Raw genomic sequence first — 18,938 nt, forward strand, 5'->3', positions numbered from 1 at the left:
ATATTTAAAAGCAAATCATTACGCCCGTACTTCCTGTAGCACACACTTTGCCTCTGTCTGTCTTGTTCCAACACTGGCAATGATAAATGCTTTGTATAAATAGCTGAAAAAAGGCAAACATTATTCCACAGCCCTTGTGTCAGACTGCTGCCCACTTGCTGATTTCATTCTTGAGAAAATGCTCCTTATCTTGACTATTTCCACCATTCTCAATGTTGAAAAACAAAGTTTAATTTCTTAAGAATGTGTTAAACATGTAGCTCCATTTTACCCTACCCCAGATGCGTCTGACATGCACTAGTTTACTAGTTTTGATAAGCTGTTGTTCAGCGAATCATTGAGTCATTTCTGGTAATAGTGATTCTGGTTATTTGGGATCGGACTCTCCAGTCTCCTATGCTGAAGCTTGCTGAGTGAATGAATGCACCAAGCAGGCTGTTTAACTAAATCCAGACTTTCAGCTCTGCTATTACGCTCACAAGTCAGTCTCTAAATGCTTTGCTCAATAGACACTGAGTAAAAGCTCACAGCTTTTGTTTTTGAAACAATGATAGTGTTGTAAAACCAATCAAGTAACATCTAATGCAGAAGTCATGTGCGTAGGTTTGTTAGTGGCTGTACTCTGTTGTTCAGGCAACTACTTTGTATCCCCAGATAAGTGGTAGGCAGTGACATCTGAGATTGTCAAGTATTGCAAGACTACTCATCTGTAACAAGCAAAAAAGCTAGGGGAAATACTGTACATCATTTTACTGTAATGCAGCCTTTAAAACAAGGAAAAGACAACACTTATAATGATATCCAAAATCTAAGACGGTATCTAGACTTTTATCACAGTATTGATAGGATATCAATATATTGCCCAGCCCTAACATATAACAATAACATAATTATGCTGGGTTACCTATCCTGAGCAGATTCCTTTCAGATTTATCTTTCATAACAATGACCTAGTAAAAACAAAACACAAAATTACTGTGGAATGACCACGAAATGTGTTCAATATTAATGTCATTATGCAGACAGTCAAACTGTGACAAAAGTGGTTTCTTATGTGATGCAGGTGTAACTACAAGCTCGGTGTAAGGGGAACATTTCTACTAGTTGGTCCCACTGAAACAGTGCCCCAGGTTTTCCAGAGAGAGTATGATTTGCAGACGATTTGCTGAACAAGTAGAATTTTACTCAGGCTGTGTACGGTTTACTGCAGTTTTGTTTTGTCTAATAATTGGACTAATTTGCTAGATGTGTTTGTTTTATCAAATGCTATTGCTTATCTCTTTTCTCAGAAGTGTCCCAGCAGCTATTTCTGTGAGGTTTGAAGAGTTTTGATTTTACTTTTTAAGCATGGACATGCTGCAGTCCATGGTGCTTTAAGTGATTTGGCTATCTCTGAGAGTGTTGTTTCACTCTCTGGCACAGAGAACACAGTGACAGCTGCTGTCTCAGCTCCAAACCTCAGCAGGGAACAGACAGCATCCCTCCCCAGCCAAAACTGACACTACAAGCTTGGGTCCAACTACATAGCCTCCCTTCCTCCCTTAACAGCCGTTCACTCTGCTTAGATTGACTTCCTTTTCGGTGGAGGACCGATGGAAATTGCTAGAACATGTGATTGTGAGAGTGGAGTGACTGCAGTTACAGAGATGGTGTCCCTTCAGTCTTTAGTAGTAGTGCTCTCTAACACTTTTTGAGGTATCACAAGTGCATTGTAACACCATGAACTACATGATGAGCGTGAATGCTTGCACCACAATTTTCACACCCAGTGTATGGCTGCAATTAATGATTATTTTCATTGTCGATTAATCGACTAATTAATCCTGTCAAAATCTTGTCAGTTGAAAAATAGGTCCAACATATGTCTGTGTGCTCCACATGTTTGTTTGTTTCAGGTCTTTCCTGTAATGATTAGTTTGATTATAGATTATTCTTTTGGTCACTTTCTCCAGGGTTTATCAAAATCCAAAGTGACACTCTCAAATGTCTTGTTTTGTCCAGTGCACAAAAATATTCTGTTTACTGTCAGAGAGGAGTAAAGAAACCAGAAAATATTCATATTTAAGAAGCTGAAATCTGAGAATCTGGGCTTTTGCCGCTCTAACCCAGTCACTGCAAGCATTGGATTTAATAGGATGTGTGATAAGCGCACTGCCACATAAGGTACAACCCCGTCAGTTTGTGAATTTGAAGAGTTAGCAGTTCATTGTGTAGAGATATCACCAAAACCCTCTAAAGAATGGCCATACAACACACCTGTGGTGTCTAATAAAATAAACGCATAAAATGTGGAAGGATTATTTCAGGAAATACTGGGGATACAGGTAACGTGATAAAGAACCTTCTTAAGCATTGAGAAAACTTCAGGGTGGGCTGCCACAACATGAAAAAAAAGGTATTGAATGAAGTATGCTACTGGTGTGGTCTTACTTCAAATGTACTGGAATTGTAATTTTTTAAACAATATCCAGACCTTGCTATATGTTCTGCATTATAGTGCAAATGTAAAAAAAAAAAAAAAAGCTCAACAACCCTTGCTGGTAGCGACTGCACTCCTCCTTAATTATCATGTACCCATATTGTCAATATGTTAACAGACCTCAATCTTTGAAATATACAGGTGCCATAACACAAATTTATGGTGCCCCCTGTGTGAGTTACCAGAGTTCAGCAGATCTGAAATAAATGCAGTATCAGCAGGTTAGGTAAGGTAGCCCATATGTCCTTCTCCCCGGCCACATCCTCCAGGTCTTTTTGGGGGATCCCGAGGCATTCCCTAGCCAGATGGGATATAATCCCCTCCAGCACGCCCTATGTTCTGCTCCCAGTTGGATGTGTCAGAACACCTCCACAGGGATGCAACTCGGAGGCACCTGAGTCAGATGACCGAACCACCTCAACTGACTTCTCAGTATGAGGGAGCGGTGGATCTACTCTGAGCTCCCATTGCTGCCTTATATCCATGACCTCATTCTTTCGGTCACTACGTAAAGCTCATGACCATAGCAGGGGCTTGGAACGTAGATCGACTGGTAAATCGAGAGCTTTGCCTTCAGGTTCAGCTCCCCCTTCACCACTGCAACCCAGTTTAGTGTCTGATTTTCTGCTGACGCTGCACCAGTCTACCTGTCAATCTCGTGCTCCATTTTACCCTCACTCAGTCGTCAGAATCTTAACTTTAGTGTGTATGTTATTGTCCAGATGTCATTCTATGCATTTTTCATGTGCCTTGTTTATTGCATGACTTTTACAAGACTTATTTGTGTGATTTCTTCTAGTTTCTGAGAGCATTTAGGTACCATCTTTAGACCCCTGTGATTCAGGAAAGTGTCTCAGCTATAGTTGTTTTTATGCCGATTATATAAAGAGTTATTCACTCAAGCTGTGTTTTACTGCCATCTCATTTTATACTTGAAGTAGTGGTATTTTTTCTGCAGAAAATTGAGACAGGGACGTAATGGCATGCAATCTGACAGAAATGTTTTTAGTTTGCTTTTAAGTGCCTTTCTGCAGTTAAGAATTGATCATGCTAGCAGAACAGGTGTCCAGTTTTGTTTTATAGTTTCTCTACCCAGCTAGACATCCCCAATTTTCTTTGTACATTCAGCTGCCTCTCCTCTATACCCCCTCCCTCTTTTTAACCATTCATCTCACCACACATTTCTGCTATCTCCTCACTGTGTCAACACCCTAGCAGCCTTTATCATGATGAAAAATACCGAGAATCATTACCTGCTGTGTGCTACATACACTTTGACTGTCTCTGGCTCCCCCACTGTCTTCCTCGTTTTTACTCCATTCCTCCTTTTCTTTTCCCTCTTTTGAGGAAAGAGCATAAAATCCAGAGAGAAGGGGGATAAGAAAAAGAACAGAAGGCGATATAGACAGAAAGAGAGAACAAACATGTCATGGACCAGGGAGAGGATCGATGTGAAAGACAGATGGGGCAAGATATAAAGTGGAAAGTAGGTGCCTCGTCAGCAGCAGGGCTTCCCGTCGGGAGCAGCCTTGAGCTCCATTATGGAAGTGGACTGGGATCTTTGAAGCCCCCCTGTAGCCCCCAGTATAGATGATGCACATCAGAAATTAAGGTAGCTAAAAAAGGCTCATGTGTTTGTCTTCCAATACTGTACATCAGTGTGAACTGATACATGGAACACAATGGACAAATGTGGTGAAATTGACATTTAGTGTCAATCAGATGGTGGATTGGTCCCAAAGAAAGGGGTTTGTAATTTTTTTGTTGATAGTGGGATATGTACAATATGATAATGTGCATATCACCATATTTTTACTGTAGCATCACAATTCAGAATGATAAGAAACATTGTTTTCTCAAAGGAAATACAAATAAATGAACAAAAAAACAACATGAAAGAAAGGAAAAGAGAAAAGGGGGCGTTAAACACTGTTAATTAGTGGATTCAGTTGTGATTTAGTTCTTGATTAGGCTATTCTGTTATAAATCAACAGGATTGCATGGATTCAGACTGAAAATAGGCCCTGTGGTAAAGGGGCATTTGATCCCAAAATTAAGAATTCATATTCTTTCCCTGTACCTGTAGTGCTGTAGGAAAAATGTGTACTTTTTTGGGTGAACTGTCCCTTTATAGCAGTGTGGTTGCTTTCAGCTGCTGACTGTAGACAGTGAAATCTAATCCAAGAATTCTAACTTAATTTTTTAACTGTGGAATGTAAAACAGTTATATCTTTTGTCACGATTGTGAGGTAAACTGTAGAAATACTCCTTTCATGTAACAAAGTAATCTACCAGTAAGGTACAATTGCATATACGTGACTGGCAGATGAGGTTGTGTTGCAGCAGAAGTTGAGCCTGATTCAAGTATTTTTCTGGATGTTTAAGGTGATGCCTCATCGACAAAGTTGGGGTGCTTTGTTTGCTTCCAGTTTGATCAGGTGCCATCTGGTTTCTAATAGAAATGACTGAAGACTCATTTTCTTTTAACCACTGTTGCGAATAATGTGGACATAAAAAATTTCATCTGTTCATTAAGTCCTGAACTTCTAAGCGGCATGCTTAGTTTCTGCTGTGCTCAGTCGTGCTTTAGCTTAATGTAGTGGCTGATGAAAACAGGCACATCGGCTGCACACTATGTGACAAACATAAATTGGAGTAATCATTTAGATACAGTAGTTGTATAAAAATGCATTCTCATAGCATTCTCAAAATTTGATGAATATTTGCAGGGAGTAAAATAAAGAAACTAACGAAGATTTAGTGCACTGCTCTATGAACAAACTTAAGAGAAAAGGACAGAACATAGTGAGCTAATTTTCTAAATTTCTCCTGCTTAATTGCAAGGCATAACACTTTATTCTAAGCAATCCCCTGATTTCTTTTTAAAACAGGTAAAAAGTATTTTCCAGAGGACCTACGGGGAGGTAGTGACGCTGTGCCCTCCAGGAGAAGAGGACAGGAGAAACTTTTTCTCTGACCTCCTGCTGGTCCAAGCAGCAAGGGCTCCACCACGCCTCAGGAATACAGGTACTTACTGTACTCACTTATGGATACACATACAGGATGAGACACTTATGACTCATCTCTGCTGTCAGTCCTAGAGGGCAGTGTTGTCTGCATGTACTTCCTTTCTTCCTAGCTCTCTTGTCAACCTTTCCCACAGTCCTCTCTGAATCCAGTGAAAGTTAAAGGAGCAGATGTATTTTAATTGGTACATGCCGTGTGTTCCTAAATCTCATTCACACAGTGGAGTTAAATGTTTGACTTTCAGAATCTGTTTAATTTCAAAAATTGAGAATAAAACTGTGCAGATGTAAGATATTGAGGATGCTGCAGACACGCGTAAGATTAGCCCAGTGTGAAGTCCCTATTTTCCTGGACATCTCTATCCCTCACCCACACATCAAAATCAGCCACCCCCATGAATCACACCCCTCCAACTGCCATTGCCCCAGTCCTCAGTGCTCCCCTAGCCCTCCGTTCCGGTTCAATATGAAAGAACTGTCCACCCGAGCTTTCAAATGGAAATGGTGCCCAGCGTTCATCCACAGTTTTCTCATTGATGCAAGGCAGGGGTCCCCCGCTTTACTCGCCCGGTGCTCTTCAGGGGTCCAGGCCTGACTAAGACAGCAGTCTGGCTTCCAGCAGAGAGGTGGGCAGGAAAGCAGGGAGAGGAATTGCTGTGAGAGGGCCCGGCTGCTATTAGCCATAATTAGAATCAGGGTTGGGATTGCTGCTAGTGAGTGAAGCGGCTCGAGGTGCCGTGGAACCTTCCTAACGATGTCGGCAGATGCCTTGGGCGAGGACTGGTGTCTTGGGAGAGGAGGAGCGGATATCTGCTTGCCTTGCTTCATCACTCTGTCATTGGCCAGAGGCTATTCCTTAGTGTATTTCAAAACCTGTATTTGGGAAGGAGCGTAGCTGTATTATTTTCTTCAGCTGCAAGAATCTTAAAACATATATATTTTTTTTTCCCGGGGAAAATATTTTTTGGTCTGTGTCTGCGATGATGTTCAAAGGATATGGTCAAGGATCAGGATTGTCTAGTTGTTTGCCTCCAACCGATGCGCTAGCTGTGTATTTATATTTTATTTGCATTGTTCGTGTAATAATTTTGCCAGTAGCCGCCTTTGTTTTGTTGCTGTGGGCAGATTTATTTTGTGTCTGGATCTCTTTTAGTGTTAGATCCTCTGGACAGGCTTAGCATCTATCATTTATAGAAAAAGACCAATGGATCTAAGTATCAATACTTGTTCAATACCATGTTTTGAAAAACAGTACAATACTAACATTTCATAGTTTTAAAAGTAGTAATTCTGTTATCTTGACAACTCTGTCTGGTTTAGCTTCCAACTTTTTTGCACGTCTCCCGACAGAGAGGTGTAAAGAGGTCCTGCCGGTGGCGGAGGCTCCGGGCCCCAGAGTCCTGTCAGCAGAGGAACAGCGCCGTCTGGCTGAACAGGAGGAGAACACACTACGTGAGCTCAGGCTCTTTCTCAGGGATGTGACCAAGCGCCTGGCCACTGACAAACGTTTCAACATCTTCAGCAAGCCAGTTGATATTGAGGAGGTATGGAGGAATGGACTCGTACCTGGGCATCTCACTCTGAGTTTGACAAAGCCAGTTTTAGGCCAATGTTCATTTGAAATGAAAATTTTTGTGTGTGTTTCAGGTGTCAGACTATTTGGAGGTTATTCGGCAGCCCATGGACCTCTCCACTGTCATGACCAAGATTGACACCCACCAGTACCTGACAGCAAAGGACTTCCTGGTGGATATCGACCTCATCTGCAGTAACGCTTTAGAATACAATCCTGACAAGGATCCTGGAGGTGAGGAGAAAAATTGCACAGGCATGCTTATGAATACACACATGCATATACATGTAGGCTGCTGTCATACGATAAATGTGCATGTACATGAAAATTCATGTATGCACAGTTCATGTGACTGCACTTCCTCAGACATGTTTGTGCATAAACGAAATCTACCACAAATCAAAAATAAAACAATGATTTTTTGCCATTTTTGTGCCAAGTTAAATTAAACACATCACAGAACAGAACTGCGTGTTACTAATACATAGAAATTAAATTAATACTGATTGTTGCATTCATGACTTGGTGAGAAAACAAATGAGTGAAAAAAGCTCCTCTTCCCAACAGCAACTGTCCAATTATAGATTAGGAACCATAACTAGGCACCACAGTTCTGTCAAGCCTTCTCATTTCTCTACATGTTGAAGCGGTGTGCGTGGGGCTCTAAGAAGAGTGACGCTTGCTGTCTCATGAGTTTGGTTGATGGTGTGTTTTTGTAGTCTTTCAAAAACCTAAAAAACCTGTGTGTGTGTGTGCTTGCGTGTGTCTGTGCGCACGCTTAATGTGTGTGAGTTCGTTCGTGCATGCTTGCTTGCTTGCTTGTATTGAACTCTCTGTTTGCGGTTACCTCCAGCCAAACTTGCAGTAGATACCACTGCATTTGTAAACTCATGGGTTTCTCCCAGCGGTTAGGATTTTTTTTTTATGTGGGATGTTTGAGGAGGAGGATGTGGACTGATGCAAACTCAACACTAACATTATATATAAAACTAAGGATGAATATCTATAGACAACTTGTCACTTTTTTCTGTTGCAGTGACAGTCCCTTGATGCTGACCTATTCAGCATTGGACTATCCAAATAAGTTTGACCATTTGTTTCTGTAGTTATTGTTGTGCTCCATTTTGGCTGTCATTGTGTGAGTAAAAAGTAATTAGGTTTAGCACTTAATGACTTACGAAGAGAGCTCCCAGGCAATAAAATTACAGAACCTCAAGATGGTTTTCTTCAACTTGGAAATTCAAATGAAATAGTGCACACAGCCCACGCTGAAAAAATAGCATTTCCACAGTGTTATTCTTGCTCCGTAGCTGAGAAAGGAACTGCATATGCATGAAAATTTAATTGTGTCTTCTCTTGCAATTTGAGGCTGATTTTTACCTCATCCCTTCTCAGCACCTTTTCCCAAGCCAAATGTGGGCTTCATAATGAGTGCTGGAAAACACAAGAACGCACATGTCCACACAAACAAACAAAGAGGCCTGTTATTTGCACAAGCTTGTAAATAAATTGGATTCATACTTATTGTTTAAACGGGGCGCTTGCTTGCATGACAAGGAAAAGCTCATGTGAAGAGAGATACATGTTTGTTTTATGCAGTTAAAAATAACATGGGAAAATGAGGGGTAAAAATTTAGAAGCTCAAAGAAAAGGGCACTTTCTACCTGAATCAAACCTTCTGTAGTCATACCATGATGTTAACTGAAAGCTCCATACAGTAGGCCTTCAGACCATTCAATTGATATGATAATTTTAATTCTCGCCTTGTGTGTTTAGCTGCTCTGGTTCCCTCGCAAGGATATAGCTGCCTGACACTAATGGGAAGCAATTCTCTGCCAGCCCAAATGAATAAATCATATCTCTGTCTTTGCAGGCGAGGGTGTGGGTCATTTGTTGGAATGCAGGGTCTACAAATGATACACTAAAGGGGAAAAATGCAATTAGGCAGTTTAATAAAGAAGACTAACGAAGCCTCTTGCCTGCTCACCCAATGTTTGGCCCAGGGAATATGGCCCAGACCCCGCACAATTACGCTGCTGGGAAGTTCTACAGTAGCTCACAGAGTGCTGGGAAAAAACCTCATTATCCCTCAGTGGTCTGTTTCTCCTTGTCCTTCATACTATCTTTATCTCCCCATCCTCCATGTGAAATCATGTTGCATCTTCCTCGCCTTTTACCTCCTCACCTTGCTAAATAATTACTTTGTCATGTTAAAAAGGCTGATATCTCAGCGCTCCTCAGTGTGTCTCGGGGTCACAAACACTATTTTTTTGCTTTGCTGCTGGAGGGAAATGGGGATAACAACCCTTTGACTATGAAGAAACGCGTAAGCAGCAGCGTTATGTGTCAGTGGGCTCTCGTTTGTTCTGGATGGGGAGGTTAGACAGGGCCCATAAGGGTGCTGATGAGCTCTCGTCATCCAAACCGGCCTTTGACACCTTTTCCACTGACAGGCATTTTTGCCCTTATAATGCACTTGCATTTACACACATTCAGACATACTCTGTCAGAAAAGTGCACACATGCAAACACATGCACACAAACACACACAAATTGCTTCCATCGCAATTAGGCCAGCCATCCTCCAATTAGACAAAGGAAGCTGGCAGATTGTGACCCCTCTACCACTCTCTGCCTGAACTGTTCTCCCTCTGCCTGCCGTAATGAGAGACTGCCTGTTTACAGTGGCTGTGCTTTTAGCCTGCCTCTTCAGCTCAGTCTTTATTTTCCCTCCATGGATGCAGGAGCAGGGAAAAAGGAGGATTTAATGATGCTGTGGTACAGCGAAGAGAAAAGAGGCATAAGAGTTATAAACGTGTAAGGAGTGAATGAGTATGCATTTTTGAAAATGTTTCAGATTGCTTGTGTGTGTGGCTTTTTAGTGCGTGTGTGAATGTATGCACCCACCTTTGTTTTAAAAGGGTGAAGTGGACTTTTCATGCATGTCTGAGTTCTGCCCGGTAACATTTCTCACCAAAGCCGGCTCTATCCTTTTACTCAAGTGTGAGAAAATGCTACAATCCCTTTTCTCACAGATGCAGGGAAAATGGGGTGGGCTTACTATCGACTTTTACATACATGATAGGGTGTGGAGAACATGCAACATCAAACTGCAAACTACATCCTTGCACAAGCCTGGATGGTGGCAGAAAAAGAAAGTGATATATAAAGAAAAATGGCAGAAACACAGTGTTACAAAGGATGTGCCCTTGAACATACATGCACACACACATCCCCACAGAAAACCACAGTTTTGTGTCTTGTGTCATAAGTGTTATGTTTCACTGTCTTTCTTTCTCAGACAAGGTGATCAGGCACCGAGCATGCAGTTTAAAGGACACAGCCCATGCTATATTTGCCTCCGAGCTGGACCCCGAGTTTGACCGCATGTGTGAAGAGATCAAAGAGGCACGCAAGAAGAGGGGTAAGAAAATCACGTACACACTATGACTTGTAACAAGTCTGCATTAAAATATCTAAAAACACTATTATCTCAAATGTATCCCAACAATGGCCAAACCCAGAGAATAATAACAACTTTATTTATATAACACTTTTCAAAACAAAGTTAGAAAGGCAGGTATACAGCATTAAGCAAACGTTCTTATATGACATAGTAAAGAATATAAAATAATTAAAAAGACAATCAGTAAAAGAGAAAATGCATTTGCATAAAAATGGGTTTAAGAAGGGATTCTCCAGATAAAATCAGCCCAAAATCCCAGTAAAAATCCATCTATAAGAAATATGTTTTTAAAAGAGATTTGAAAGATTATTGGAAGCTCGCCAGTCTGATTTCTTCAGTCCAAAGAGTAGGGTCCCTGACAGAAAAAGGCCTGGACACCCTTTCTCAGCCTGGATAAGAAAGAAAGATATCCGTCCTTTATTGAAGGTAAAGTTGGCTTCCTTCTAGCTGCCAGCTGCTATAATTTCCAGGAAAACACAGGATACATCAGAGTGAGGAAAAGGTCAGTAAACGTCACTGAACATGATGTGAATAAAACTTAAGTACATTACCTCGTCCATTAAGATGATTTCTGCTTCAGTCACATCAAATAGATTTTCATCTGCAGTGGTGGTTATTAAATAACAAAACAACTCCCATGATCCCATGCTACTTTTTAGCTACTGCTAAAAGTAAAATCCCATCTTACCACTGTTGTGCAGGTAAAGGACAACACCATTACCTTTGGACATCATGCCGACTCAAACACATCCTTAGTTAGAGCATAGCTTCAAATGAAAAACACAGCTTTGCAAGATCATAACCTTTAATAACTCCATTTATTTGATAAATACTTGATATTTTGTCTGCACTGCCCTCGTTATCCACAGCAGGGGTGGGCAATTATTTTTCATTGGGGGCCACATGAGAAACTGATCAGGCTGCCATGGGCTTTACACAAATATAATCTAAGGTCTTAATATTGGCTGAATCTGAATTGTCAGAAGTCCTCTCTTTAGGGCACACCAGCACATAGATGTCTGAGCTAATAGCTGGCTAAGGCAGAAATGAACTTCTAATGTTGGTCAACTTTTCTGAATCGCCATGTGTAGTGTGGGCTAAATATTTTTGTTGGCAAATGTGGAGTTTTCCAGTATGCCACGCACGTTGAGTTCAGTTTGCAACCAGTGTAGCAGCCAGGGTAGAATAAGAGCAATGTAAACAACATGGATATGCATGCTCTGAGTGAATAAAGGTGCAGTTTAATATAAAAAACATTACTTTATTATTACTTTTTGCCAGATTTTAATTGCAATATTTTGCCTATGTCTGATCTACGGACAATTGTTGTCATCATATTATTGGCAGAGCAGGCTGGTAACACTGAACTGAGCATCATTTGTTTATCTGAATATATGAACATTTTGGAACAATACTCGTTCACATGAACAGTGAGGCCAGGAACAGTCTATGTTGGCGCTGTAGTTCCCAGCCTGCCCTCTCACCCTCTCTCTCTTTTGTTGAAAGGCTTTTTGATTGATTATTTCAGAGAGCGGAGACATGCTTTTGGGAAAAAACAATCTGTAGGGTAGCCCAGTAATACTTGATGGAGCAGTCAGTTTTTAATGTAGAGTATGTGGCGCAGAAAGGAGCGACGCCCGAGGCTCCAGTGTTCCAGACAGTACCGTCTGTGCTAGCTGTCTGCCCAGCACTCTGCATCTGTACACTCACCAAACAGCCCCGAGCAGTGCTGAGTGGATTTAGTGTAAATCTAAATTAGGTTTGTGCACATAGAAACACACATATATGATGTGGTGAAGTGATACACTTAAGCTTTTAAGTACTGACTCATGTAGGTGGTCAAATATTGAGCACAAAGGCCTGTAATCATGTGCAAATATTCCTGTTGCTATAGTTGCTCACATGGGGATAGGCTAATGAACACGCTTCCTTAATTTGAGATATGTCCAGCTGTGCGTTTGCCAAGACAACTCATGGGTGTTTGTGTGTATGTGCACATGTGAGCCATGAAATATTACACTCACCCGCCTTACAGATGGATCTGGCAGGAAGACGACTGCACAATTTCAGTTCTGGTCCCTGCAATATGACAAGAATACAGTAGAAAAATTATGGGAACTTAACCAAGACTGCAGAATCAGAGAGAAATCTAACCACTAGAATGCACTTATATTCTTGTATTGATTGACCATGAAGACCATGAAGTGCCTGGTTCTTTCCTCGTGATATATCCGTTATTTTTACCCTTTCAAAGAGATACTGTTGCACATTATTCGTTATTTCTGGTCTGCAATACATTTTTGGTTAAATTTTTAGAAATATTTAAAAGCTCACAAGTGTATTGAGTGACGGAACTGCACAAGAGGGCCCGATTTCTCTTTTAAAACATTATCTGCAGTATGCACAGCCCTACCCCCTGAGGGCCTATTGACTTCTGACTTAAGCCACAGAGGCCTGACTCTCCCATGTCATGCGGGAAACTTATCAAAGAGGAAGCAATTTTCACAAGTCACTCTGTTGCTTTTGATTTCCTCTTTTAGCAACTAAAAGCACAGGATGCTAAATGAATATTGCAGGAGCAGAAGTCAACCGCCTGAGAGGAGGAATACAGCAGTGTAAATATTTCATCTTGCAGTCAAGGTCCTGCTATATAGCTATCAATTAGCCGAGCACGGCATGATGTCCAATTGCAGCAGTGTTCAGAACCCACAGTGCATCTGCGGGGATTTTCTCCCCCGTGACAAGATGAAAGGAGCTGTGATAAATTTGGTCAAAAAACTTAAATATCACTTGATGTCAGAGTTGAAATGTCTCATTTTCAGGAGTTTGCATGTCTCTATGTTCCACCTCTGTTTTTCATTCCAGTCATGCTCAGGCTCTCTGAGTGAAACATATAGCTATTCCTAATTATATTATAGCAGTTTTTTGTAGAAATATTTATGATGATTTGAATGTGGCTGTACCTAACTCACCATATCGCAACCCTTTGGTCATCTTTTTCTGTATGAGCACATTTTTATCATTCTCCTTCTTTGTCCCTAGTGTTTGTAGACACATCCACATACACTCTATCCTGCCAATAGTATATTACAGAAGTGTTTTCTCAATCACACACACACACACACACACACACACACACAGAATTTGCACATGCACACACAAAAAGCATTGTTGCTAACTGATCTTCCATGGTCACTGCAGACCTCCAGACGCCAGCTCAGCTGACGGCAGCTCCAGGTGCTGTGGCAACCAGAAAGCACCACACTGGAGGAGAGGAGCAGGCGAGGAGCAGTACTCAAGGGGAGGCCACTTACAAACAGTGCACCACTAGTGAGTATTCAAACTGTCTTTCAGACGACACTCTAATTGCTGATGAGAGTGTGATACAGTGTGATCTTCCATATGTGTGCTCTCTGTACCGCGCATACTCACCTTATAGGACAATTTAAAGGGGAAGTTAGGTACCTTTCATGAGGATGACGTTTTCCTGCTCATGAAGCTGTGCACCTGTGCCTATATGGACCAAGATGTGTTGTGGGAAAGCCAGAACAACAGAAGTTGGCCGAAACATAGCCAGGAATGCAAACACTTTTCAGCGAATGTCGCTTTTTCCACTTAAGTTTTTGGTGACTTTATATGAATTGTCCAGATCTAAAGAGGTTTTTTTACAGCATTTTATATACATCAGTTAAGCAAATTCGTTAAAATATGCAATAATGGATTTTAGTATTTATGATAGAATAGTTGCAGTAGAATGTGCCAGAGGCCATCAGTTTTGGGGTTTTATCCCCTACTTGGTTACTTTTGACTTCTACTTTTTCTAGCTATGTAGTGTAGAGTTATCAGAATCTGAGTCTAGATGCATGATAGTCTTTCATTTAGTGACCAGAGCAGGTAGGACTTCACTTGGCCAGTCTGAGGGTGTGTTTAAGAATGAACATTGTTACTTTTCTAATTCAGAAAACATGAAACATAGTTTAGTGCTTAACATGTCTCTTATTGGACCAAATTAAACATACATTAAATATTCATATTTATGTTAACATATAGCACAGGCTTTTGACACATTTTCATATGATATAATGCCATCAATTTTTTTTTTTACTTCTGTTCTTCTCTTTTTTCACCATAAATGTTTTTGCATCCTTGATTGTGTCATGATAGGTGACAAAACACTCATCTAGCAGGTCCCCTGGCAACCCAGATATGGAGACTAGCTGAAGTAGCATGTAGGTCCACCTTAAATCCAGTGATGTCAATGGATTTAAGGAAGAACTTCAAATTTTACAGCCAAAGAACTCACTTTTCTTGGCTAATTGAGCATGCACTAAGGAATTTATTGCTTTAATTGACAACATTTACCACCAACACTGACTGAACATCCATTAATTTTTTTTTTCTTTAAGTGAGAGCAATCCACTGTCAGGCCACATGCTGTAAATAATTGTTTTGGTAGATACATTTTCTAAGCATTTTCTGTGTACCAGTATTTTACAATGCAGCGAGCCACTTCAAAAATACATGAACATGAATAGCTTTTATGCTCATACTGATTGTGTCTGCATTTTTTGAAAAAAAGAAAAAAAAAAAAAGGAAAGAAAAAAGCTCTTCGACCCCCAGCTCAAACAAAGGCAGAAATAAACCAGAATCTCCCAGGTACACTTCTGCCTTTCTCACTTACACACTCAAACTTTTCTTCTCTCTTTCTCGCCTTGTTTTTCTCTCCCGTCTCTGACGCAGCAGCAAGCAGCTGTGTTGTATTACAGCAGTATACCAGATGTATGTGGTGCCACACACCTGCTTTCTCACGCATTACACACGCATACACATACATTTCTCAGCGGCGAAGAAGCACCACACTGAGCAGCCTCATTAGCGAGGCTGCTCTCTCCTAACCACTCAGAACATGACCACGCCACAGAGCAATTACATGCCCACCTGTGGCAAACGGCAGGTGCCTAAGGGTGACGGGAGAGCCAGGTAGGGGCAGGGGGCAGACTAATGAGGCTGTTACGTGAACGAATCAGAGGTAAGCGGGTTTTACGTGTAATCTGGAGAATGCCCTCCAGCTTCCACTCGGACAAAATAAGAGGAGACGGACTAAAAGAGGCACCTTCAGCAGTCATCATGAGTTGTACAGAATCTAGAAAAGACATAAAAGAGCACAGAGGTATAGTACCTGTAGAGAGAAGTCCTTTAACTGAAGAAATATTCACCAAAATCCTCTCCATTGATGCCTTTTCTGTGTGACATTAAGGCATTAATTGGCTGAAGCTGTAAGCCTCGATTATCATAATAGTCTGTTTGTTGTAACCAAAGTTTAGATTGATTTTTGTGTGTGTATGTAGTACATTTGTCCAACACAAGGTGGTGCTTGTCCCTCATGAGAGTGTCTCCAACAGAGACCCTGCTGTGTGGGTAAACCATTCCTTCCCAGGGAGATGGTCCCCTCTTGAGAGATGAGGGCCTCTGTTGGCCACCATAAATACTGTTAGACTCTGGGCATGTCTGAGTCACAAGATCACTGCAGTTTATCTTGTCCTGCTAATCCTGGAGAAAATGGTTCTACAGTCGGGAGGTAATATTTAGACTTAATTATTTAATTCCCCCCAGGCAATTCAGTCCAGGGTAAACTAATGGAGCTTTGATTAAATACTGAAACATCAGACTTGATTCAGAAGTTTTTCAAAGATTTATTTTTTGGTTAAGGGGTGGAGATGTAGATATCTATTATACACAGTTTAACACAGTGCAGTACATCACAGACACATCTTTGGCACTAAATGCTGATTAACAAATACATGGTTACTGCCATGGTATTATTTTATCACCTGATATAGTGTAGCTGGAGGTTTTAAAATATAATAGGTTACAAATTAGTTATTACTGTTTTTAAAAACGTAATAAGTATGTAAATTATTTTATTACTTTTTTACTTTTCCAACAAATGCCAAAAGCAATACACATTGATTTGATTTGCAGATGAGAGGCGGTCCAAATTTAAACAAGAAGCAATCAAAAACAACAAGCAAAATTTGAGCGCATACTGCCTGATAAATGGAGTCTAGATGTAGAGACAGCTCCTTGTAACCTGTCCTACCCTGAGTCACACTCAAATTTGTCCAAACAGCGTTGTTAACTCGCATTGTCAGAATTATGCCAATAGTAGGCATTCCTGTATGGCAAAAAATACATACATATAGGCTTTTTGGCTAATATAATATATTTTCATGTAACCCCTTTGTGATCGCCAAAGGTGTTAGAGGTGCGTCCCATTTTTCTTTTTTTTTTTCTAATTTGATATAAAGCATGGCTTGTTACATCTCATTAGTGTACTGTAAAATAAAAGTGGAATACAAATATGTTTATTTTATAATTTAATCATGTAGCTGCATTACATATAACTACTTTCTTCCCAGCACTGTGCAGGTGTACCTAATTAAGTCAGCTTGGTATGTATTATTGGTGCATATGAATTACGGCTATTGAAAACTATTCATTCACATAGCTCTAACAGTGTGAAACAAAAGCAAACTAAGAGAAGAGTATTAATGTTAATCACCTAATTGAGTAATTGTGTAATCCAGACAAACCTCTTTGCTTCTTTTTTAAGGATGGCAACCAGCAGTAGCCCCCGTATATGCTACTTTTAGTTGTAGTCGTTATCTACAAAGCCAAATGTCACAGATGCGGACCACCAATTTAGATGCTCTTGGGAGAGTCGTTATCAGCCTCCACCAGAGGCTTAATTAATTAGGCTAACTCAGGTGATTAATTTGTGACATCGGCAGCCAGTTCTCACCTGGAGCACCTCAGCAAGGCAGCTATTAGGCTAATTGATCACAGAGTCAGTCATGTCTGGAGGTATGACACAGCCTCGTAATGAAAGCACAGTGCATCTGGTGGAGGAGATGCCGAGTTCTGTGTCAATTCTGGAGAAATAAAACTCTTCATGAAATTGCACCCGCTGTAGCCAGGTCATTTTGGGGGTTGCTGGCTTTCCCTTCCCTTTCTGTGGAAGGTCAGGACACATGAAGGTTAAAGTTATCCTAGATCATTTCCTGCAGGGGGAAGCCTATCAGGAGCTGTTTTGGTATCTGCAGTTCTATAGGGCTTTTATCTGGGCCACCTCTCCCTCTCTCCTTCCCATCCCTCTTTTCCGTTTGCCTAGAGCCGCGAATTGCCTGTGACATTCAGATATGACAGAGTGGGATGAGGTGCGCTATTTGGAACTGTGGAGAAAGTTACGCGAAAGGCTTTTTGAAAGCTAAGGATATTTCTGAATCAGGTGTTAAAAGCAGTGGCCGTGGATAAGGCCCGGCTGTTGAGATCTAGAAGGTAGGGGCAGCTGCTGCCGCTGCTGGGTCAATCAGGGGTAGGCAGATGGGAGACCTTGTTGCTGTTAATGCACAGGAAAACAGGAAGAATGATGTGGTTTCCATTTGCCTGCATGAATAGCTCTGTCATGCTTTCTCTTCTTCCCCCATTCTCACAGCTATTTTCTCTACCCAACCCCCTCCCTCTCTCTTGCCACTAACTCCCAGGAGGAGCAGAAAACCCAAGGCCCATTACCTGGGCCAACGTCGTGGGTTCATTTGTAGGGCATCACCACAAGGATCCGGTTCATATGGAGTGTCTTCCTTTCATTCATAATTAAGTCATCTCAGTTTGTCTCATTCACTCATGACTGTTTCTAGCAAGTTGAATTTGCTGTATTTTTCTGTGACAGACAGAGGGCATATGCTATTTATTGCTACAAGGAGAAATATGTAAGACCCTAGCGTTCAAAAATGAGTATTGCAGTCCTCTTGTGAATTTGAGCCGTAGAAGGTATATTAAATAGGTTGAAGGCCTATTTAATATACGATCTATGATTCAAGTGAATTGTTACCCCTTCTTCCCCACCCGAAGCTCAGGCAAGATGCCTGCAGGATTGTAATAGGCTACTTTTTACTGACTATAATTTTGTCAATTGTCTGTCAAGTAAAGCTAAGCCTGTTATCCTGAAAACAAAAGCCCACTGCTCTGAAAATATACACTCTAGTATTATAGTTCAGTCACTACCTGCCTTACTGCCTCTCAGACTCCATTAACATATTGCTCAGTTTAACTGTTATTAACATCTACTCCTTCTAAACAGTTATTAATAAGTTATTATGACTCATAAATAGACACAGCGAATATTCAGCATTAATTTTAAATATAAAACACGGTATTTCATCCTTTAGTATAGTAAATTAATTACAGATTTCTCCTTTAACTAAATATCAATGTCCAGTCACTCTCTTACTTTTCTTAAATGTCATAGACTACAGTGTTGTGCCACTTTCCAGACTTTTTCTAGTAAAACCTTTCTATGCCTGTGTTATTTGGCGTGGTTCACCAGTGTTTTTC

The 18,938-nt window shown here is 40.9% G+C and overlaps 1 protein-coding gene across 1 annotated transcript in view; it reads left to right on the forward strand.

The window, feature by feature from the left end:
* Window positions 1-18,938, forward strand: part of atad2b (ATPase family AAA domain containing 2B) — an 89,918-nt gene that overhangs the window by 17,334 nt on the left and 53,646 nt on the right. Inside the window, exons 20-24 of the mRNA XM_084736916.1 lie at window positions 5,371-5,506; window positions 6,856-7,049; window positions 7,153-7,312; window positions 10,380-10,502; window positions 13,746-13,874. Coding sequence (XP_084593042.1) covers window positions 5,371-5,506; window positions 6,856-7,049; window positions 7,153-7,312; window positions 10,380-10,502; window positions 13,746-13,874 — 742 coding nt within the window. The remainder of the gene's footprint in view (window positions 1-5,370; window positions 5,507-6,855; window positions 7,050-7,152; window positions 7,313-10,379; window positions 10,503-13,745; window positions 13,875-18,938) is intronic.

Source organism: Lutjanus erythropterus, chromosome 15, assembly GCF_056507025.1.
Source record: "Lutjanus erythropterus isolate fLutEry1 chromosome 15, fLutEry1.hap2, whole genome shotgun sequence".
NCBI classification, from domain to species: domain Eukaryota; kingdom Metazoa; phylum Chordata; class Actinopteri; order Lutjaniformes; family Lutjanidae; genus Lutjanus; species Lutjanus erythropterus.